The sequence below is a fragment of the Vidua macroura genome, chromosome 3 (genome assembly GCF_024509145.1).
Source record: "Vidua macroura isolate BioBank_ID:100142 chromosome 3, ASM2450914v1, whole genome shotgun sequence".
Classification (NCBI taxonomy): domain Eukaryota; kingdom Metazoa; phylum Chordata; class Aves; order Passeriformes; family Viduidae; genus Vidua; species Vidua macroura.
The window spans coordinates 14,066,320-14,090,665 of NC_071573.1; the positions used below are offsets into that span (position 1 = coordinate 14,066,320).

The following is a 24,346-nucleotide window of genomic DNA, read 5'->3' on the forward strand; positions in this document are numbered from 1 at the left end:
TCCAGGCTCAAGGTGTTTGTTTTTCTACCTGGTATGCCTATGTTGCAGGACATCCAAAGCCCCAGCAGAATGTATTCAGTTACTGCAAGCTGGCGGCTAAGAGCACTGGCATGCACCATGGTAAGAACCAGATGCTCAGAATGATGCCACAGACTAAAGTACACGCCTTAACTCTTCAGCTGACATGGCAGTATGAAGTGCAAGACTATAGAAAAGCAACGGCATCAAGATTGCTATTTTAGTTTTCTGTCACATGTGATCTACTCAGGTAAAGAATACCCACACTGCCCACAAACTATAGCGGCACAGTAATTAGAATATTTTGTTTAACAGACTTGACATCTTGTTTTCTATCCATCACTGTAGTATGGTACATCAGTCACAAGTTTATTAAACCATTCTGGATGTTTGAAGTGGTTTTCTTCAGAAGCATCCAGATTAGCTTTTAAAAATATATATATTTTTACTCAAGCTGTAAAACCTTGATGCTAGTACTCTATCCTGACTTCTAAACATGAACAAGAGTTTAGGAACTTGTGTTCAAAACTCCCATAAAGCAATAAATACAAATTACAGAAAGATCCAAAGCAGAAAGATGAAACATGTTGCTTTTGGCATTACTTTGTTCCCTATTTATGTCTACAAGAAGCCTGACATGAAAACTGCAAAGAAAGACCTCAGATATACTCACATAAGTGTGCCAAAAGGATTGGAAGCCCCAGCTCACATGATGAGAATGTCAAGCATTTCCTCTGCTGCTGTGTATGACTGCACCTCTTAACCAGGGGTCAAAAGCAGATTTGAGTTTTCAGTTTGAGGCTTGGGGTTTTTTTTATATTTGTTTTAAATCAAAAGAGTGCTTTCTTTGTCCTTCTAAAGTTATATGCTAGTGCCAAAAAAGTTGAACATTTAACATTATTAGTGCAGTCATTTATAGAAGCTGCAATTTTGGCATAGATATCTGACAAGTCATTTAAATTCTAGCACGTTAAATTATGTAGATTGGTTTGTCACTATGACAACAATTTTTACATGTCTAAAACATACAAAAGTACCATTTTTTCTGTTCCTTACTGAAGCCAAGAGTTATTGAAAGCTTTACCTCTTCTGGACAGAAAGGGAGAACTTGCATAACAGCTGATTCTAGACAAACTATGTAAGTTACTTGTTGAATGAAGAAGGAAGTTTCCATGAACTTGAGCAGCTATAATTTAAAAAACACTTTGAACATAGAACAGTTGAGGGAATCTAGAAAAATAGGGAAGAGAACATATGCAGGAATTCAGGAATGAGTAGAGCTCTTTTTTATATTTGAAAGAAAGTCATTGAATGGCTTTCTCAAAAGAAAATCCAAACAATCTCAAGATCAGGTTACACATTTAAAACCAAAGTTTCTCTAGAAGCCAATTGGTTCAAAGCATCTTTCTTCAATTCAAGTCTCCATACATACATACACACATCTTGGACACAAACAATTTGCTGGTAATGCATCATTCTATTACAATGAAAAATCAGTCTGATGATGTGGAAGTGGCAATAGTGTTTGTTTTATTTAGAAAACAGCACCACAACAACTTCAAGGCCTAAATTTGGAGACAAAGTGCTAAAATAGTTTGTCCCATACTATACAACTGTTCAGAATCACAAAATATTGGTATATTATATATATTATAAAAGATAACTGTGAAGTTACTGAAGGTGATCCAACAACAACAACAAAAAAAAAAGAGTTGATTTTACAGAATAAACTGTTTCTTATTATGTATAGAGACATAGCCCCTGTACTAAAATTGTCATATTGACCAGTATGTCATTGATACCACTATCACTGCATGCATTCATTCAACACTCAGTTATCTCTGTCAGCATCAATGCCACCTATATCCAAACAAGACTTGCCCTGTCAAAACAAGACCTGTGACCCAGCCACAGAAATATAGCTTCCTGCTACTGTACGACATTAACCTAATGTTTACACACCATTCAATTGGAGATCTTTGCTCAGGTCTCTTCTGTCACATGTAGCTAACTTTTGATCTTTAAAATCAACACTACATCTGGAAGTGTTCTGCTGAAAGTCATCTGCTGCATTTTCACGCTCTTCCTCAACTTGAACAGAAGTAAGGTCAAGCATTCATTTAAACCTGTAGCTTGCCACTACCGTTAAAGTGGACCTACTTCAAGCACAGCCTAGATGCCAACATGGAAAAGAGCTTTTGGGAGGCACAAGCACGAAAGCCGACCAGCTGTAAGACACCTGCCCTGTTTTTTCCTAGTCTCATAGAGGCTCCAGGTACAATCAGTCATCTTGTATTCAGTTTCAGGTGAATGCAGGTAAGCATTTGAAACAGGAAAAGGCAAGAAGAATGATCCTTTGTCTCTAGGAACAACCCTGCTTTGACCATTACATCTGACTGCTGGCTTCGTAGGAAGCACTTGTCACTCAGTTCTATGCCAGAGCCTACAATAAAGCTTACACTTCTGTCCACAGCAATCTCAAACAAGTTTGAAGGAAACTGGAGTGTCACAAATGGAAGATCCAGTATGCTCTCCATTTGCACTACATGCCTGAGGATACAGATGTAGAGAAGCAGGCATGGCATCTGTACAGCAGCTCACATGAGCAAGTGCAGCACAGCAAGGCAATAAGCTCAGATACTAGACTGCAAAAACACCACACAGTTACATAAAATGGCAGGGAAAAATCGAAAAGATACAGAATTGTAAACAATTTTTGCAATAGTAACAATTTAGGGTTTTTTAACCAGCTGCTCAATTTTGTGTTCTATATTCAATCTTCCCTCCTAACAGTTCCTGCAATGCCACTTTCCCCCTGTTAATACAAACTGCATTATTCACAACCTAATTAAGCCTAAAATTAGATATCCAGCCACATCAATACACAAATATGAAAGTCAGTTTTCCCTTTTGATATCTTTCTGACACTTCTACAAGATTTTCCTCTGGTTAGCTTGAAATCTCATGGCATAGATTTTGTCTGTGTGATATCTTGCCTTAAATACAAGACATGCCAAAATAGCCAATATATTGGCTAATAAAATCATACTTGATCAGGGAACAGTTCTCTGAGGAACTAGAGTCAGGAAAAAGTGACAAGTTCTGCAAATGTAACACTGCACTGTCATGCTGTGAAAGCAACTGCAGTGCCAGATGTGCCACTGTCACAGAACCCTCTCATGAAGTTAATGATTGAGTTCTCTTCCTTTTTTGTTTGGGAAAACTGTTTTATCTATTGATGTTCATATTAATATTTCTAATCTGTATTATTTCCATATCAAATGTGTTTTTTTCCCTTTTGTCTCTATGCATTCAGAAAAAAAAGCCCAAAAGCTACACTGCTGGTTTTCTCTGTGTTCATGTGACATTTTGCCTTCAAATGCACTTACTTGGCTCTCACAAGCATGTTTAAGGGTAAAATCTGGATCTTTGCCACAACTGCATTCCTTATTGCAAATACATGCCAACCTTCAAAGTTCAGTTATTTGAGGAAAAACATACGTTAATTGTTGTGCAAGGGGAATGGAAAGTATATCAGATTAAGCACATCTGAAAGTATTTCAACTCCACTCTTTGCTTGATAAATCAGCATAAAGCTGGATCTATTCTCTTCTAGTTTTTCAACACAGTCATTAAGACCACACAGGTGAAGTTTTGCACAAAATCAAACTTAACAACAACCAAACAAGCATTCAGAATAAAATTACCTTCTCATATTTGTTATTCCAGGACTGGTCTAACAGGTATTGCAACATTTGTCAGCATAAAGTTATTCAGTTACATGTAAAAAAATAATGGAATGCAAGGAGTGTGTTGCAATAAACCAGCTTAATAGATACCAGCAACTTAAAAGGCATTTTCCTTTCACCTATGAAGGACAGCAGTGAATAGCTTGGAAAGGTGCAAGCCAGGTAACCAAGAAGCAATTCTTGAAACAACAGTTTCAATAATTTAGTATCAGCAGCACATTTTACATAGGACAGAGATAAAAAGAAAAGAAACTCATTAACCTAAAGCATTAATCATATCTTTCATTAAAAAAGGCACAAATTTTATTCCTCACATTTGTTCTGAATAAAGCCTGAGTTCAACTTTGACATGGAAAATGCTTATGGGTTTGGATAGAGTAGAACTGATGAAGTGGACTGGGTTCTCCTCTTACAGCTCAAGTGTACACTGAAGCTATGAGGCAAAACTACTATCATTGCTATGACTGATAGCACTTATTATCTCTCTGGAAAACGTGTTTGTCTGTGTCACAACCTGGTATTATCAAAGCAAACTCTTCGAAAGAATATGTAGGTTGAAGTTCTTATTAAATCAGTTGAAGAGAACCCAGCCTGATATACAGCCCACCTAGTGAAAGACTGGATGCACTGACCCCCAGCTTTCTCTTCACTTCTCAGAGGGAAGAGGAGATAGCTCACTTCTTAATAGAAGTTCCCTGCTAGAACAACTATCATTTGAAGACCTGATGATGCCTCTGAAGCGACAGCTCATAAGAGCACAGATCCAGGCCTGCTCCAGTAGAGGAGGAAGAAGAACATCCAAGCTCAAGAACATCCTTCGCTTCCCATTCTTTAAAGCTCTGTAGGGCTACCTGAACTGGTGCCAGCCAGGCATAGAGGGAGAGAAAGCAGAAGACCCCAGAATTGGAATACAGTCATTGAAACTAGATTTTCAGCTAACTGAATAGGCACTACATTACAAGTTTTCCATGTTACTTCCTATCAATGTCCTACAAATTTATCTTGATAAAAAAAATTACTTCCTCTTTTAATTCCTCATCCCCAATCCTAAGCATCTCACACCAAGTCTGAAGAATTGACTCTTTTGTGCTGGCTACAGCTAATTCTTTGCAAATTGTGACTGCAAGAATGCATAGATCCAGTTTATTAAGACTCTTGTCTGTTAACTGTGGCTCATGAGACAGAAGGAATCTTGTCACTTTCCACCCCCAGCCATATTTTTCATAGTCCATTCCAGCAGTCCAAGTTCAACCAAGCTGTCATCATAAGCAGGCTCCTGAATAGAAACAAGCTTTCCAAGCTTAAGAGCACAGGATTTCCTGAACCCTATCAGAACAGGCACTCATCAAGACAATAACCAAAAGCATTTTAAACAACAATAACAAAAATGAAACCAAACCCAAACACCCCAACACAGGAATCTATTATTGTTAGTATTATTATTACTAGGTATGCAATAGCTTTTCCAGACAGTTTCTTTCTAGGCCCAAATGTGTGCATTTCCTCATACTAGGATGGTTCATGACCTCTATACAAACCTTCTCTACAGAAAGTCGCTGATGGTCCATGTGGAGAAACAGGCACTTCAAGCCTGGTGATGGAGTTGGGAGGCCTCTAAGCATAAATGTACTTTATGCTATATACTCTATGGAAGTAACAACTCTTTAAACATTTCCAGCATGTTTACAAGAAAACTAGACAGAATTTGGCTACCAAGTTCTATGACCAAACCAATCCTTTCAAATGTATCTAATCCTACTGTTTTCCAGGAAAACAAGGGCAAGGGATGGAGATGATAACTGCCTTGAGTACTTGCATTATTGAGACTGCACTTTAGCTTTGCCATACTTTCTTCCCCAGAGACATCAGTGCCTCAAAGAGGTTACACACAATTCAGTAGAGATTAATTTCTTCTCGTTACATGCTTTCCCAGAACAGGGTAGAGCAAGTCTTGGGGAGACAAAATAAAGAACACGGCTTCAGGGCCTGTCAAGGACAACTAAACAACATGACATTAGAACCCCGGTGACCTGATTTTGCGAAGGAGGGATAGAAGTTGTTTTAAGTGAACTGGGATACAAACAGAATTAAATAGCTAGGCAAAGAAAGGGATAGAGAGAGGTAAAGCTGGAATGAAATGTGAGGAGCCCAGGAAGGCAGGCAGAACCCAAGCCAATAGGAAAAGAAAGATCCTACATAAAGCTAACAAGAGAAAACTTTGAGTTTTAGCTAGAATTGACATCAAGCCCAGAGGGGAAGACCACACACAAGCTGAAAAGCTTAAGTATAGACAAACTAGATAAAGAAGGAAGATGACTGGAAAGGCTCTTGAAAGGGAAGGGGCTAGCAGGAAAAGGCACAAGAAAATGAAGTACATGCAAAAGCCTCAATCCCTTAGCACATTCCCCTATGGAAATGGGATTCCAGATTTCAGCTCACTGTTTGTTACTTCAAAGTAACAGGTTGTATCTATGCAACAGTATCAGGTTGTATCTATGCAACCGATTCTTTATCTGCAGGCTTTCAGCAAGCTGGGCAGTTTTCTTCAACTCTTATTATGGTGCATCCATCATTCAGGTATTCAACTTAAGTCTTTTAAATCACACTGTGTATTTAATTATCCATGTAAAGTGTGATGAGGAAAGAGAAGTTAGACTACCCTCCCTTGGTCCCACTTTCCATGGCAACAGATCCTATTAGAGTATTTAAAAGGTTTAAATTACTAGTTTCAAATCTTCCTGCTATTATCTTTAACAGACAAGCCAAAAGATTGAAGTATACATCAGTACTTTGGATTTCAGGAAAATCTTAATTTGACATATTTAACAGATCTTATGAATCATCCCTTTTTACATGACACTACACTTTAAGATTCAGCTTGCCTTAAATAAACGGAAAGATTTCTCTATTTTAACATGCTCATAGAGCCGTCTGGTTTGTGTGCTACCTAAGCCATGTTTCAGGTGGACTTTCCAAGTGGTTGAATTCCATTTTCAGACTACTAAAACCTGAAAACCTGAAATATTCAGGCAGCAAATACTGGTTCAGACACACCAAAGTGTCTATTCCATTTTACCTAAGAGACTTGGCTTGCTTAGCAAACAGGGACGTGGCAAGCACCAGTGGAAAAAAGTTATTCTTCTTTTCCGTTAGCTTAGGTACAGGATGAAGCATTACTTTGGTTTTAATTACCAAAACAAGAACTAATGCATTTAAAGAAACAACCTCCATTAGCAGGAGAGCAAATATACATATACAGGGCAAAACCCAGTAGACAAATTTAACAGACAATATCTGTAAAATGCAGAAATCAAAATTACATTATGACTTTTACCTGCCTATTAGGAAATACAAAGGGATTTACTGTCCAACATCCCTCAGTAGTACAGTTTGATAGTCTGAGGATGCAAATGCAAATTCACATTCTTAGGAGTGAAAGCTGGACTGTTATAACACTCAAGTTGTAACTGCCAGACTTCCGTTATTTAAAGGTATCGTTGTTGCTTCAACACTTGCATCAGCCATCCTTTCCAACTGTGAAAAATTAAAAAGTCAACAGGCCCTAAACACTTCTACTGGTGCCCCACAGTCTGAGGCTTTGGAAGAACACCCTCCCCACTCCACAAAGAAATAAAACCTAGAGGAAAAAAAAAAGAAAATTACACCTCTGAAAAAATAACTACACTACAGCTCTTGTACCAGACAATTTACATGTAGAATATTGTTACCTTATGGGTAATTATGAAATGCTGGCTTTTAAAAATGAAAATTTAGCTGAAAAAAAGAGATTGCTGAAAGCAAGTGACTCAGAATCAACCTGCTTCAGCTATGCCATTCCCCAAGCTAAGTCCATTTCTTCCAAGGCTGCAAAAAAAAGACAACCCACAGCAGATTTTCACAGCAAGTAGACAATGAACTGCCATGCCAGTAGAGTCCTGCTGAAACACTACAGACTTAGTCACATATTCACAAGTGAAAAGAGAAGTGGTAAATCTGAAGAACCCATACATGCTATCGCCCACTACTACATCAACAACAGACCAATAGTTCTGCCTCTGCTCTTCCTAGAGGTACATAAGGGAAAAAACCCACAAAAATCCCAGACCAAGCACTTGTATGTGTTGCACATACATTACATTATGCTACCTTTAGTGAGCAGCATAATAATCAACAATCATGAGTATATTTCTTCAGTTTCTCACAACATCTCCTTACTTAAAGTCTGTAGCACAAAACCAATTTTCTTAACACAAAAGAAGTACAATAGATGACATCATATCATACTTCCTTAAGTCAAAGATCCCCCTAACTTAAAACATGGTCAGTAGCCTTATAAATACCTTAACTTTTTCCATACAACTTTAAACATTGGTTTAAAGTAGTCTAATTAAGCAGATCCACACCACTAATCAGCTTCTGCATGTTCCTGAACACTTTGGAGAATAAACAATAATTACAGCATCATAAAAAATGGTCCAAGATCGCTCCTTTAATTGCTGTCCAGAACAATCCAGAAATACACCATGTAAATTTAATTCCAGCTGGATATATTTGAGGCAACTCACTTCTAGTTTAGCCATAAACAACAAAAGCAAAAAAAATGCAAAACAAATATGGATGTATGCATAAGCATAAACATATGGGGCCTAATACAAATACAACCAAAGGAACAGAGGAACTGTAAAATATGAGCAGTAAGGTAATGTAACATTATGTAAACTTAAAATAGCAATTCATGCATTCATATAATAAATGATATAAGTATAATCAGTAACTACTCCTTTACTATATCTTTACTCTTAAAATCCGTGTTTGTGTTTCATGTGTTTATTCATGATTCAGTCACATCAACACATCTGAAGAGTATTCCACACTGCTTTGCAGCTGAAGATAAGCAAAGGTAGCTAACCACAAGCTATAAACAGAACTGTTTAGCCTTAAAATCTGCAAACATCATAGCACATAAAACATGTTTTTCCCCCATCTTAAACTTAAGCATTTGGAATAATAAGCTTATGAGGTACTATTTTCCTCTAAAACATACACCTGTTTTCTGACATGTAGAAGACCAGAGGTATCTGAAACTACACAAGTCATCCTTAAACATATACACTATACTCTAGTTTTTCATCAACTGCACAGAAAAAAATTACTAACTCTGAAACACTGAAGACAAGAGCTTACCTTCAATCCTTTTTAAGGCCGACAGACAAGTATCCCGGCTTGGAAACTCAAATGGATTATTACAGGTCCGAATGGTGTCACATTCACACTTCCCGTTGATTATGTTACAACCAGTTATAAGGTTTTCATTGCACGGTTCAAATCCAAGAAGCTGATCATCATCCCAGTTTTCGTCTAAAATAAACAAACAAACTTGCTCACTATTGGATTTCAGCTGCAGTACGTAATTTTCAGCTGCTCTGGAGTTGGGCGCAATTCACTTGAAGTTCAACACAGTGCTAAACAGAAGATAACAGACTAAAAAAATAACAGACTAATCCAAACAGTGGGATTTGCCAAATACCATGCCTTGCAGCTGTTCTACTGCCCATTTTGCTAAAGCAACTGGCATTGTTTACTTCCATCTGTATGAAACTGTCATGTCAGGAAAACGCATAGCCGTAGTACAATTGAGTGCTATTCTAACAAAAATAACTTTTGCAGATAGTTGAAGTTATATTTATAATGGAAGTGAGAGCATTGCACAGATTCTGCAGCTGTTACAGGAGTTAAAATTGAGTCAGAATGAGAGTATTTTAAAGGATGATTAAAAAATGCATCACATAGAATTCACTCCATGGAGATAACTTTTTATTACAGAAAAGCTGCAAGATGCCAGACTTCTGATTCCATTATATGACCAAAAATGAGTTTTCCAGCAGTCCTGAATTATCATACATATTCTTGGAGAACTGATCAAGCATACTGCACTCCTTGCTGTCAAGGGTCTAGGGATAGAGGGGCCAGGATGAATCCCTCTGCTCAAACAGTTTTGTTCCTTTTGAATCAGTCCTGTCAAATGTGTGTAACTGGCGGTCCAGTTGTAACTGCCCAACTTCCTTTTAGGAAGCCACATGCAACAAGATTTTTTTTCCCCCCCTCCGGAAAGAAATACAAATCCAGTCAATCCAGAATTCCAAAAGATGACCAGTTCTACAATATCTCAGTTTCCTTAGGTCAAGTGCACACAGAGCAAAATCTCACCAAGTCAGGAAATCAAGCCAGAAGATGAATCAAGATAGAAAAATTGATTTGAAGACACTTTCAAGATCATTCTGTTCCAACCCCCCCTCCATGGACAGGGACACCTTCAACTAGACCAAGTTACTCAAAGCTCCATCCAGCCTGGCCTTGAACACTTCCAGGGCATCCACAACTTCTTTGGGGAACCTGTTCCAGCACCTCACCACCCTCACAGTAAAGAATTTCTTCTCAACATCAAATCTAAGCCTATTCTCTTTCAGTTTTAAACCATTCCCCCTTGTCCTATCACATACTTTTTTAAGCAAGACTGAAGAAAATAAACTAAGCACTAGGTATTCTTCACTACAGAACACCAGATGTTTTATAGACAGACAAGCTTGGAAAATTAAGTGCTACAAAATAGTTGCACTGAGTCCACCAACTTCTACTAATGAAAAAAAGGAAAAAAATGATATTTTTTAATCTTTATATCCTTACATTCAAGAGCAGCACTCACACTGTGCATTCTAAGTAGCTCACCTCAATTTTATTTATTATCAACAAGCAAGTTTCCAATATAGATCCTGCCAAGAAACACTTCAAAAAAGTTAAAACATCTTCCAGATATGCATGGTGGTTTTCTTGTTGGGGTTATCAGAGACTGTCCTCCAGTATGAGAGGCCACAGCCAATACAAAACTGTCATTCAGTAGTCTGATGCTCAACAGAAGCCTAAAAACTAACAGCAAATAACAGTATATACACACACATGCTGAGGCTGGCAAGTAAATTCTTTCCACTCAAAGAAATATGCAGAATATTCGCCAACCTGAAGTTTTTCCTGTTTTGGGAAAAAAAAAGTATTTAGAAAGAGCTGTTTACCAATTCAATACTGTATATGAGCTACAGGAAGTGGCACAGCAGATTCTCACCAGTATATTTCTCCCTGTACAACAACCCCCTTGCTTTCTATTATGAGCTGACAAAGTAGCCTGCTGACAAAAAAAAAAAAAAAAGCACTGATAAACAACAAAATCCCTTTTAGATGTGAGGATGGGAACTTCCATGGGAACTTCATGGCTCTTCTCCATAAAAATAGCAAAGGAAGAGTAGTCACTACCCCAAGAAGTAATTTTTTTTCTTAGCTTAACCAATCATCCAATACAGCAACTGTATCAATGAAAGTCAAAGGAAGTGCAGAAGTTCCTGAAGAGAAACTAAATAAAATTCTTTCAAAGGAAGATGCCTCTCCTGCAATGCTTGGGACACTCTCATTGTGATGAGGCCATGCATACAGAAGAAAAAAAAAAAACAAACCACAAACCCTGAGAATTTGGAGAACAGTAATAACAATAATACATCCTGTTTTTGAGAAGCCAGAATACAGGCTGGATAATTTGTATTTTAGAAGTCACAGCAGTAATCCATGTAACGACAAGAACAAAATCTACACCTATGGTCCAAGACTCACTGTTTTAAACTCTGCAACAGCAAGGACCACAGCTTCATCTACACCAGCACAACAGCCTTAAAGTGTTTGTGTTGCTCCCTGTTTGTGACAAGAGCATTCCTTCTGTACTCCTGGGTGCAGGACAGGAGCCCAGAGGCAGCGTGTCTCAGTCCCATGCTCCCAGGCCAGTGCAGCGCAGACTGGAAGGACACACAGATGGCTATGCTCTGCTGCTTTTCTAGCAAACCATTTTAGAACATTTGTCCTACTTAGCCTTGTGGTAATTCAGCACTAGATCTTCTCCAGGCAGAGAGATCAGCAGGATCCTGTCACATGAGAGCTGCCCACCCCACCCAAGTGGGACCCAGCTGGCATGGAAAGCAGACTCGCCCCTTACCCATGGGAGAACACCTCGATGCACATGCAGTGCACAGTGTAGCACTACACACACAGATTTCCAGGACAGGTTAGTGGTTGGTACCACATCTGCCAGCTCTCATAAGTTTCCAGAAAAGGAGGTACACAGGAAGCACATGGCCCAATAGTAGGTGCACCTCAAGTCTTCACTGCCACACACCTCAAAAATTAGCTCAGTAACCATTAAAGTCTTAATGAGAAGAGAAATCCCTCAGTAATACTTGTTCAGACTATACTTCTAACCTGTTGAATCTTCAAACAAGGTACTCATTTTTCATTACTTGGTGATAACAGAAAAAAGTTACATTCAGACAGGAAGAATGCAAATCCAGTTTTAGCCTGCACATCTTCTACCAGCCTGCTTTTCACACAAGTTTATTTAGAAACAAGATGTCCATCAATGAAATAGCAAACATGTAGCAAGAGCTTATTTTAGTTCAGTAAATCAGTGCCAAGTCTACCATAATTTTTCCTGCAGACTAAAGACTGACTCCTTTTCCTAGCTGATTTAGTCTTTTTATGAACAGAATTTCAAAGTCCTGTTAGATGAAAAATTGTTTGCCACTTAGAAAAAACTCTCAGAAGTCACATCAGTACAGGCAGAACAAAATTCTTTGGAATGGAAGGTACAACCACATGAAAGTATTCATGAGCTAAAGGGATGAACCCAGCCTATCACTTCAATTCCAAGCTTTGGATACTTGATGCAAAGACATCTAGTGCTCTCCTTGATGCGGATAAACACTCGTCCAGCATGTTTGCCCTTTAGAGGTCAGCAATATTTTAACTGATAAGGGAATGATATCTTGTACAGAACATATAACCTAGGCTTTATTACTCACAAAGATCATCATGTCCTGGGGACTATTCCAAAAATAAACTTGTACACACCAGTGATTTGGGACCTGGGACAGTCCACAAACTATTCCAGGCTGTATACCTTTTCCTGCATGCTCTGCTTGACCTCTGTGGCTTCCTTTTCAGAAGACTGTTTTTTTATGCCTACCTCTCAAATCTGGATGATGTGAACAAAAACTGAAATGTACTAATTTACGAAAGCTTTATTTCTCTGCAAGCAGGGCCAACAAACTCCAAATATAAGAATCTATGCCTCACACCTTGATATGCACATCCTATCCCCTAGCTACTTCTAGGACACCTAAAAATACAAAAATTAAGTATGTACTTAACACTCCAGAGTTTTTTGAAGCAATGCAGCTGAAAAGAAGCCCAAGTAAACTACTAGTTTTCATCCAAACTGATCTTTGTTTAGCTGTGATTTTCACCGACTCATTGTCCTGGCATGATCAGGTAAGGGCAAAAAATCAAAGCACTGCACTTTTTAGCTATCCTGAGTTGTCACTGGAATCTTGTTATACAGTCACTCAAGCACCTTTTGCACACAAGCCTCAAAGCAGTTCAAATGCTCCCAGCAGGCTCATAACTACAGCTTCAAAGTCATTTCTCTTTCAAATAATTTCTATCTACATGCAATTCCCCACTCTTTCCAACTCATTCAAGCAAGTTCCAGATAAAGTTTCCGATAATAAAGTAGTTCTGCATTTACAGAGATCAAAGTTAAGTCTTGGACGTAGTACCTTTTAATTCTTCCAACTGTGCTTTTATACCAAAAGGAAGCCACAGGAAGGGAGATTTCACATTAATCCCAAACTTCTTTCCTTTTCTCTTCTACCATTCATATAATCACTTGCTTTCTGCAAACCAAATGTTTCAGCTTGCTAAAAATTCACATACTAATCTGGGTTGCTGAATTCCCAAGTCCTGTCATAGCACGCACCTAAAGTAGGGAAGAGGATTAAGGTATTAACAAGTTGAACAAGAGGTCCTTAAACAGGTCTAGTCTGGGAAATAGTCTGAGAAATAGGTCTCTGGTAAGCAGCATTCCATCACTTCTTCCATACTATATCCTACATACCAGCACTCACAACACAGCACCATGCAAGGCATGGTGGTCATGATTGAAGCATTCATCTTATTTGCTTGAAGAGCTGCCTGTGTTTTTAGAAAAGCATGCTACTGAGAAACTAACTCACTCTAAGCCTTACTTTCCAGACACACACTACCTCACTATGGTTACATTTATTATTTATTATTCCCCATTCACAAAGGATCATCTCAAAACAGGTGCAAGCTAAAAGTACAAGGAAAGACCTTTTTAGAGACTGCTTCTCCATTGCTTAAAGTTTTGCTTTCCCTTCCTTCAAGTTCCCAATTCCTTCTGCCTGCCACAGAAACTTCTGTTTTGTGCCCCAACCCTTCTCTTTCTTTCTGGACATTTAATGAATATCAGCTATTGTTTGGAGAATGCTATGCTGTTCACCTTCACAGTTTAGGTAATGCATCACCTCCAAACAGCAAGAAACACACTGAAATGATCACTGACGTACCACTGTTGAAAACAAATACACAAGCATTTGGCCCATAATAATCTTATGTTTACCACCCTACCATTTGGACTGTAATTTAACTGGAGTGGATTGAGTCAACTCCCATAATTTACATTTAACTGCAGCATGTTACTCTGCTACTTCCGCCTTTTTTTTAAGCATCCCGGGTAGCTCTTAGCTGAAAAGAGCAAAGACACCATAAAATACATTGATGACCTGGAAGTGAAACTGTCCAAGTCACATCTTACAGATTCTAGCATCCTTTTAAATCTGCATTTGAAGACAAGAGAGAAGCAATCCTTATTGAGACTCGTACTGCCCTCTGAGAACTGGGAGGTAGAGGGGGGAACCTTTCAGAAACTCCTCCATGAAACTAGACCCAAGGTCTGAGCCCCATCCCTCCAGGACACTGGTATACAAAACACCATTTTCAAATCAGTGGTATTCATTAAGACAGTATGAGACTCTGAAAGGATTTTAACTTGCTAAAATAAAAAAAAAAGGAAATGCTTCTTGCCAGTAGACTCTCACTTCTCTTTGAACAGGAAAAAAGAATGATGGAAAGGAAATACATGTTTTGGAGGAGCTGAACAATAGAAATGACTAATTACCACTAAAGAATGCTTGAAACCCAGCCCCAGACTTTGAGAAGCAGCAGAAGGAAAGACTAGCCTTGAAGTGAGTTTGAGCTCATACACTGGCTTCAACCCTTTCCCCTCTTGCAACTTATTCTTCCACTGAAGTCATGAATCAAGGACTAGAGCTGGCAGAAATTTTTATGGTAAGACACACAGCTGAGAGTTTTGTGAGAAAGCATTTTTTTCCACATCTTGGAATGGTTCATTTCCAAGATCAAATCTTCATGTGGAATGTACAGCAGTACAAAAGGGTTTTGCAGCTTCCTGAGAAAATTTCTAGTCAAAGCTAGAAATCAGAACTGTACCATAACATTTAGATACCTCAGAAACACACGCATATATAATGCTTGTCTCCAACCTGCCTGCTTTATCCTAGCATGTATCTCAGGTGATCAAATCCACAGTGTAGTGAGAAAGATCTTCATTGCAGCAGCTCTTCTTGTGTCTGAAGACATTTATTTCATACTAAGGAATGCAGAAAGTATTTAAACAAATCCGCTTTCCAATGAATTATCAGAAATTCTACAGAAGCCTTGAGGAAGGCAAGGAGACAAACAGAAATGTTAGGTGAAGCATGTGACACAGACAACTACGGCAAGTTTTGAAGTTTTCCACACACTGTCTGGAATATTTTACTTCTCCAAATACCCCCCCTCTGCCTTTTTTTGGGGGATGTGGGGGAGGAGGAATGGAAGGAGGGAGGAATGGGGAGGAATGTGTTTTGCCTTTTGTTGTTTTATTTCACTCTTGGGGATCCCACAGCAAAAGTAAATGGTACTTCCAAAAGCCACCTTCCCCAAAGATTGTCTGAAATAATAAATCATGAGTTTTACATTTACACACCTAAGAAAAAGACTTACAAGGAAATTATCTTACTCCAATGACCAGAAACATGTCTTGTTTGTAAATATCTGACTGAAAATACTGCACTGTGTCCCAGGATTTAATTGGTCAGAAAAAGCCTCTGCCAGTACTCCCCTGATTAGAACAAGCATGGACAGCGGTGTTTCAGCTGTCATAGCAGATTTTTCCTCTAGCTCTAGAAAACTCATTGCAAAAATAATTGTTAAAGCCTCAGAAAAGGGCCAAAGCTTCATAACCATTTTCCAAAGCAGTCTAAAATTCCAGGTTTTTTTTTTTCCAAGCTGCTTCAGAAGCCTGCATGTACAGCAGCACACATCAGTTTCACTGCAAACAAGTAGTTGGCTGGCAGTTTGCTGAAGCTGCTAGGCAGAGGCAAAGCTGAGAGGAGTAGGCAAAGTTTTGTCAAAGACAAATTCTGGAACAAGGCCATGAGTAAAGCAACCTGTACCAAGAACAGTCCACACTATTGTAAGAAATCTGATACCCTAAATATTTTGCCACTTTCCCCGAATCATTAATACAGCACCACTGAACACCATCATTACAACATATTTCAGAGGAATTTCACCCCATCTCTTAGTCTACTGGAAAAGACTACAGGAAAAACTCAAGCCTCAAGGGGATTTAGAATTACCCTCAGGGCTTCTTTTAGTTTCCTAAAACCTAGCTTAGAGATAGACATCAAGTTCGGCATTTCTCTTGTGAAAGCATACATCAGTGCATGTAACACCATTATCAGTATGACCCCAGCTTTTTATCAACAACCCATCAGTGAGGGGAAGAAATACCTCCACACACATATCCAGCCTTTCTGAAAAAATCTTGAGGAGAATACAACACAGCCTCTAGCAAAACACTGAAATTTAATTAATTTCAAGGATAAATGACCCAATAGAATAGGCTCTCTTGGATTCAGAAGCATTACACTTGCTAGATTTTTCACTAATTAAAAAAAAAAAACAAAAAAAAAAAACAAAAAAAAAACCAACAAAAAAACAAACCCAAATCCAAGCTCATCCAAACAAACTCTAACCAACAACTGAAGCCTAACACTGGCTATATAAGGCTTAAAGTTTAGGAAATGAGTAAGAACATGGGAATTGATGCATGCCTATGAGCCAGTCAGTGCTCTTCCTCCTGCCCATAACCCCTCAATCCCTAGTTTGTTTTCTTATTCAGTCTCAATAAAGACTTGCACAACCATGACCCACAAGGTGGTGTTAGCATGATTTGCAGATTCTCAAATTAAGTTCCCAGTATACACCGTGAAAGCTGCCGGGGACTGAATATTGCTTAGGACGGGCTTACTTCCCCAAAACAAGGCCAAACTAGTCTATTTAGACAAGAGCTCCCCCAGGGACTGTTTTTAATCCCTATGCTTATGTGGAATTTAATCTATGCGAAGTTATTTTCCCATCTTAGTTTATATTGGCAAGTTTCTCCATATACATAAGCTTTCTGTGTCAGTATCAGTCATTTTCCAGGTTCCAGTACAGTCAGACACAAACGGTGTCACACAAAGTCTCAGGCAAAACCCTGAGTTCATGATTTCCAAGTTTACATTCCCTGTGGATTAAATGCATTCTCAAATGAAAAGCAGTTTATAAGTCACAAGAGATACTTAATAGGTCACCTCTACAAAGTATTTAACCTGTTAAAACAGAAACATCTGGTTTTGCCTGCAAGAGCCTGTAAACTTATTGAGATGAAGACTCCTTAAGGGGGGGGGGCACAAAGTAAGGAGGAGAAGAGGACAGCATTTTTGAACCATATTAATGGGTTAATTATTCCATAATATGCCTGTCAGTGAAATGACATTTTGGTTGACTAAGTACCAGGCAAGAAGTTAAATTATGCAAGAATCCTTGAATTAGCTAGAGGGTGCTTAAACCAGCAAAGATGCCTAGGGGCAAGTTCAAAGGTAGCTTAAAAAATTAAAAAAAGAAAAAAATATCTTTATAAGCACCATGATTTTGGGGAACCTGGTGAAAGAATCACTTTCTGTGTAGAAAAATTCACATAAGCAAAGGATGCTCATATAAAGTTTTAAAAACTAAAAATAAAAAGAGAATATTCCTCTTACTAAAGTTAAAGAATTTAGTAATCCAGCCTACCCACAGTAAGACTTCTAGATTTAAACCTACCGTGTTGATCCACAGCAGCAAAATCCTACTAATTCCTGCATCATATCTATTAGACATTTCCATTTAATTTTTGCTGAAATACTGGAACCAAGTCATTTCTAAAATCAAAACATGATGCCCAGAAACAGAGAGGAAACCATTTCCAAGTCAAATAAGCACCTGATCCAATTCAAATTCCATGCCACACTCAGAGTTACATGTTCTTAATGATGTTGAAATTTCAGCTTTGATGGAATACAGAGCAGAAATAGCTTATAAATTATCCAGTGTGTGTGTAAGAAGTCAGCATCCTCCTAGTAAGTGTTTTTGGGGGCAGCAGGGAGGAGGAATAGGGGAAGGGGACTGTTAAATTTGATCAAGACTAGCATATGAGAAGCTGAAAATTCACTAAAGAACTACTTCTCATTCTAGTTTCACAACCTAAGTAGTTTTTCTGATAGTTTTCTTTTCTTGGCAACATAAATAATTTTCTGTTTGTCTCCCTGATAGTCTGGATTGCCAACAGCCTTTGAACAAAGTACTTTGACTGTCTTCACACCAACAGCCATTGGTACACCACTTAATATTGATGAAGTCCCCAACTAGATCATCAGTTCTAACACTTGATGTTACTGAAAGAAGTTCTCTGCACACACATGGACATCAGAACCACTTGGTCATTTCCCCAGCCATTCACTACATGACAAATTAAAAATCCAACCAAACAAAAAGTTAAGATATCTGGGCAGCACTGTTCCAGTCCAAACAGATGTAAACAACTGGGTTACCACAGGCAACTTCCAGATTACTTGAACTTCAGTAACTTGTACAGAAAGCAAAATACTGCCTGATCTTTAGGGGTCTGGGCTGCATCACAAGCAAGAAGCCAAGCATGCAGTATAGCAGTCTGTCTGGAGACAGAGCACCAAGGGGAGGGCTTTGTGTCCACTGACCCATTATAGGACAGGACTGAAAACAGGTTTCTACAAAGGGTACTAGTTACCAAAGTTACTAATGATAAAAAATATTACCAAGTCTGCAGGCAAGTTGTCCTTACTTCACTGAAGTGGGGAAGAACTGCATTAGCACACATGTAAATCAGTGCTTGAACAACACAAAAAAAAAAAAACAAAACAAGCTCAGCTTTCCTCTTCAGAATTTTGAAAATAAAAAAGCTAGGCTTTCAAGGTTTAAATTTTCATCAGCTCCAGTTTCACTAAGCTTCAGTTGCATACCGTACACTGTACCCTTATATATTTCTCAAGGAGGAACACTAGGCAGACTTATGGGTGGGGAGAAAACAATGGACATATCGAAGATCTCCCAACTTGCCTCAGCAAGGAGTAAGATAGACTGTAATGCTCCAAACTCCCAAAAGATGCAGTTCAGTAAATGAAACTAGGACTAGCCACAGTAAGGAAAGCTTCTGCCATCATCCTAGGAGATTAACATGCATACTTCCCAATACTTGCCTAAAATCTGCTACAGCAACCTTCTCCTGGTCCCAAGGCAACTTCAGTTCAGAAGTTATGCACTAGGCAGTAAGCAAAAAGAACACAGCAATAACTGTACCCCTCCCACCAAAAAAAAAAAAAAGACCCAGTTAACAACTAAAACAAAAAACACACCAAACCCCACTAAAACTAAACCAACAAACCAAAACCAAACAATGTAACAGATATTATTGGTAAGCTAGTGGCACAGTGATACCTTCTTTCAATGTCTACCTAGAGGCTAATTCACATGGAAGTATATTCTAGAAAGAAACTAAGAACACCTTCAGACTAGCAGTTTTGTTAAGTATGTATTTCAAATGTATCACAAAACCTTATTTTTTTTTTTAATAAAAATAATTAAAAATAAAGCTAAAAATAATTTCCAGTCATTTTCAGTGTTATATTATTTGCTACTGTCATGACTTTGACAAGTTTAGCAAAGCAATCTAGGCCTCTTCATCTAATAGCACCAGAAACTGGGGAGGCAGGGAAACAGACAAAAGTCATCTTGAGAAATGCCTTCACAGAGTAACCTAACTTCTTTGGCAGAGCTTTTTCAAGGCTCTCCAATCCCCTGGAAAGCCAGAGCCCTGCCCAGCTACAGAAGCCAAAGTTAAGGTGCTTTGGGACAACTTCAGTCTAATTCAGTGGTGGCTCCAGGACTACCTTTAAAGGTAGAGAGTAAGGACAGTTCCTGCTTTGTATTTAAAATTTCTCAACCTTAAGAGTCTTTGGAAGGGGGTGTAGGCTCTCAACACCTCATAGAACCAATCCAGCAAATCCCTGTAAAGGATGTTTGTTGTAAAGTCAACAGAGGCTGGAGGTGTGCAAAGTCTCTCAAGAATGCCATTTAGGAGGTGTAGCTACCAGCACTAGGACCTCAGAATTATTACTTACTAAGAATACAACTTCATTCAGGAAAGGCATTTACTCACTTCAGGATAACAACACAAATGGAACGTTAGAACTGCTTAGAGATGTGAATAGTTAAGGTGGTGAGATGAACGAGAACTTCCTTCAGCTTTTAGAATGATAAAGGAAAAAACCCTCAGGATCAGCAACAGATTTAATTTATAAACATTGCTTTAACAAAGAATAGTCTGTTTGTAATTTCAGAAAGAGAAGCTACCAGCAACAGATGTCACAGAGACTTCTCTGTCAGGTGTTACAGAACTCATTCATGTCAAGTGCGTTAAATGCTAAAAACAAGTCAGCAGACAAGTATTTCTACCTGTTGCTATTCCAGCTCTCAAAGTCTTCTGCAGCCTAGCATATGCTGATAGTCTGAAATAAGACAGGGTTGAAGCTTCAAAAATGATACAAAAAACCATGCTTATAACTGTAGCCAGTAGGGGTCATTTCAGTGTAAAAAATTGCAATGAAGGAAAAGACTAGAGACAGGAAGGAGAGTAAAATCATGAATTTTCTATTCACACAGTTCTGTAAAACACTTCTATTTCCTCTTCCCTGGACTGGGGAAGGAAAAGGTTTGCACTCCCAATGTGCAAGACAACAAGAAAAAATCAGCCTTTATTCTGTTAACGGATAAAGGCATGGCTTAATACTACTACTCACATCAGATATCACCAGCCTAGCCTGTTGCATGTGTGCCTGTAAACTGAACAACTGTTTAGGTCATCACAATCAAAAAAACAGAGCTATTCAACCTCATATTAGCGATCAGAGGCAGTACAATCAGTTCAAGAAGAGTTCTAAAGCAATTTTGGCTTTATTCTGTCAGATTTATTCAGTCTGTATCAGATTAGACATGTTTCTTCCCAAAACATGCAACATGAAGAACAACATATTACCTCTGTTCCTCAGAATTAGGTAGTTTCCTGACAATTCACTAAGAGGTATTCCAGGACTATTTATTAGGCTGAGAGTTCAGCTTGGTTCCTTTTCATTTATGAGAATGAAAATTAAATAGATAAATTAGAATAAGAAAATTAAATAGGAAAGTTATCTCCCTTAGTTATAGTTAATAGATCGTTATCTCCCTCCCCTAGGACTATTCCTATAGGGACAGCTGGAACTAGTTTCTAACCACAACACTAATTGAAACACAATCTTGCCAACAAATGCTTCATACTATTTTCAACAGTAGATGGGACGTGTTATGAGTTGAACTACAGCAACGTACAGATTGCATCACTTCAAAGGAATGAAATACTCCTAAAGTGCCAGAGATGTCCATACTGTGATACAGTAAGGAAACTGGAGCATTAAGGCTTTTAATGACTGTAGGCTCTTAGTTCCTTTAACCATTGAGAGGGGGGGAAGCTATTTTAGCCCAGCTTTTACTCAAAAACACACGACAAGAGAAACTCCTGTAAAAACAGGTAAGTTTTCCAAGTACGTTTGCTTGTACTTTTCTATTTACAAAATCTTTTCCAATACATATTAAAAATAAGACACTACAGCAATGTACGTATTCAGCAACATAGTCTCAATCGAGGTCTTCAAAATAGTTTAGGGCCATTTAAAAATGTTTAACAATTGAGCTTTTAATCTAGAGCTCATCCTACCCAAGCATCAGCTCCCGAGGCTGACAGCACTGGTTGTAGCACAGGCGGGACACACTGCTCTGTTCTGCTGTGGTTTGCAATTTATTTGTTATGGAGGCAAATGGAATCTTAAACTAATAATGAGCGCCAGGACAAAGGTCAGCTGCCCACTAAAAATGATCGCGTTTCGCTTTCTTAAAATACGGCATCATTTTAAATGCAAGTTTTTTGGACAGATGCTGCCTCACCATCTCTCTGGACTTTCTACTGCCCTCTACCCGCCGAGAGGAGACCGCCTCCGTCTTCTTTTCCAGAATTGTCGAAGCTCCCGCTCCGAATCACATATACATTTATACATATCCCAAACTACTGCTTATTTGTAACCTCTTTACAGCGCCATGTTTTCCCTCAATTTGAGAGAAAAGGCAATTGGAGGTACAAGAGAAAGACTAAAATTTTGTCTCTGGCCTTTCATTAATTTATAACACATTAAAAAAAAAAATCTTAGGAATTCTGATAGATAAAAAACTTAAGGGGGGTGAAGTCCTTTTGCACTTCATACCAATTCATCCCCTCACAAGACGGCAGGAAGCTGAAGAGACTTTGAGAGGAGTTCTACCGTGAGTATTTGCCCCCCTTGATGCTCCAGCAGAGAAAGACACCGCCTTATCGTTATATGCCGAGCAGGACAGGCAGAGAGATATTAAGTGACAGGAACAGGAAACAAAACTTTATAACAGATGATCAGTCTTCGTTGTTTCTTTACACAGGAGGAAATCCAGAACCGGCATCATGTGTGCACGACTGACCTCCGCCGATCTCCATCTGCCAAACTCTTCCCGAGTCCTTTATCAAGGAATTTCAGCTGGGCATCAGTAGCTGATACAAGCTATCAGCTTGTGACGCGAGTGACACTCTACGGAGAATTAGTAGAACCCTAAAGTTTAGGGTACGAAAATTTAGGGCAAAACTTCTAAGTAGGAGCTTGTGGGTTTTTTTAAGCAGGGAAGGTTAGAAGACACGCTCGCAGATGGGACAGGCGGGCGGGCTGGAAGGGAAGGAAGGCGCACCGGCGCCTAAGACGTCTTAGATGCGCCCTCCTTCCTTTCCCGCCGCCCATCGGGTACTCCCACCCCGGGGGACGGATGGAGGGATGGAGGGTGTCCCGCCGCCTCTCACCTTCGCAGACGCCCACTTCGTACTCGGTGATGGAGTCTCCGTTGAGCGGCGGTCGGATGACACAGCGCAAGCCCCGGTCGCAAGCTCCGTGCAGTCCATAGACTCCCCCGCAGCTCTCGTTCCGCTGCCGAGCGCACATGAAACAGCAACCGCAGATCCCCAGCACGATGCTACCGGGGCAGCTCTTCGGTTCTTCGCATTTGGATTCGTCGCAGGGTAAGCAGACGAGAGCACGCGTCCCCGACTCGCCCAGCAGCAGCGCCAGCAGGAACAGCCACCCCGCGGCCGCCAGGTGCCAGCCGCCGTCTCCGCCCGGGCGTCTCCTCCCCGCCGAGACCGCTGCCAGGTACATCCCAGCCGCCGCAGCCCGGCCTGGGCCGGGGGGAGCCTCTCGGAAGCCCCCTCGCCGGGCGGCGGACCCGACCGTGCCGCGGCTCCTTCCCGCCGCCCCCGCCTCCGGCCCCCCGAGGAAAGTTTCCTCTCTCGGCGGCGGCGGCTTCAGCCAAACTTCTCCTCCGGGTGGCGGCTCCGCCCGCTGCCCGCTCCGGGAAGCGGCGTCCCTCAGCCCGTTCGTCCCGCGCCCGCCGGCTCCCTGTTCCGCGGCGCCGTGCGTGCGAGCGGCTGCGCGCGCGGCGGCGACGGCTGCTGGCTCTGTCCCCCTCGCGTCCCGAGCCCCGACTCGCCTCCTGCCTCACTCTCGCCCCGCTCCAAGTGCGCCCTCTGCCCTGCCCCCATTGGGCGACGATCGCCTCCGCACCGCCCCAAGTGCCCGTCCGCGCCTCTCTCATTGGGCACTGCCGGGGCTGGCCCGCCCCCTTTCCTCCCGCGCCCCCCCAGCCCCAGATCCTGGGGCTGGAAGAGGCGCAGCGGAGGCGAGGAGCAGCCTGGGCCCCACAGCGGCCGCCGCCTCCGCCTCCCCCTGCACCTCCCCTCCCCCTCCCGGGGCTCTGGGCGCGGAGCGGGGCGGCGGCGCCAGACCGCGGGGACGGGCTGGCGGCGGCCCGGGGGACACCGGGGGCGGGGAGGGAGAGGGCCCCGCAAAGGGCGCAGCCCCAGCAGGGCGATGCTGCGGGCAACCGTAAATGGGGCCTCGCCGTCCCCAGCCGTGGTGGTGAGAGCCTCCTCCTCTTCCTCTGCCTGCTCCCTTGAGGGGCGCGGGGATCCGGGACGGGGAGCGGCTGAGAGCCCCTCTCTCCACGGGAGAGGAGAACCGGTCGCTCCCCGCCCCGCCCCGTTCCGTTCCCGCAGCCGGGCTCCCGGGCGCGCCCAGGTGCCCCGCGGGTGCGGAGAAGCCGTGGCGGACCTGCTCCGC

General features: G+C 40.8%; 1 protein-coding gene across 1 annotated transcript in view; it reads right to left on the reverse strand.

The window, feature by feature from the left end:
• Window positions 1–23,677, reverse strand: part of CRIM1 (cysteine rich transmembrane BMP regulator 1) — a 170,789-nt gene extending 147,112 nt beyond the window's left edge. The window contains exons 1-2 of the mRNA XM_053974047.1: window positions 23,035–23,677; window positions 8,952–9,125 (exon numbers count right to left, since the gene is read on the reverse strand). Of these exons, the coding sequence (XP_053830022.1) occupies window positions 8,952–9,125; window positions 23,035–23,386 (526 nt within the window). The 5' untranslated portion in view covers window positions 23,387–23,677. The remainder of the gene's footprint in view (window positions 1–8,951; window positions 9,126–23,034) is intronic.
• Window positions 23,678–24,346: the final 669 nt, after the last annotated feature.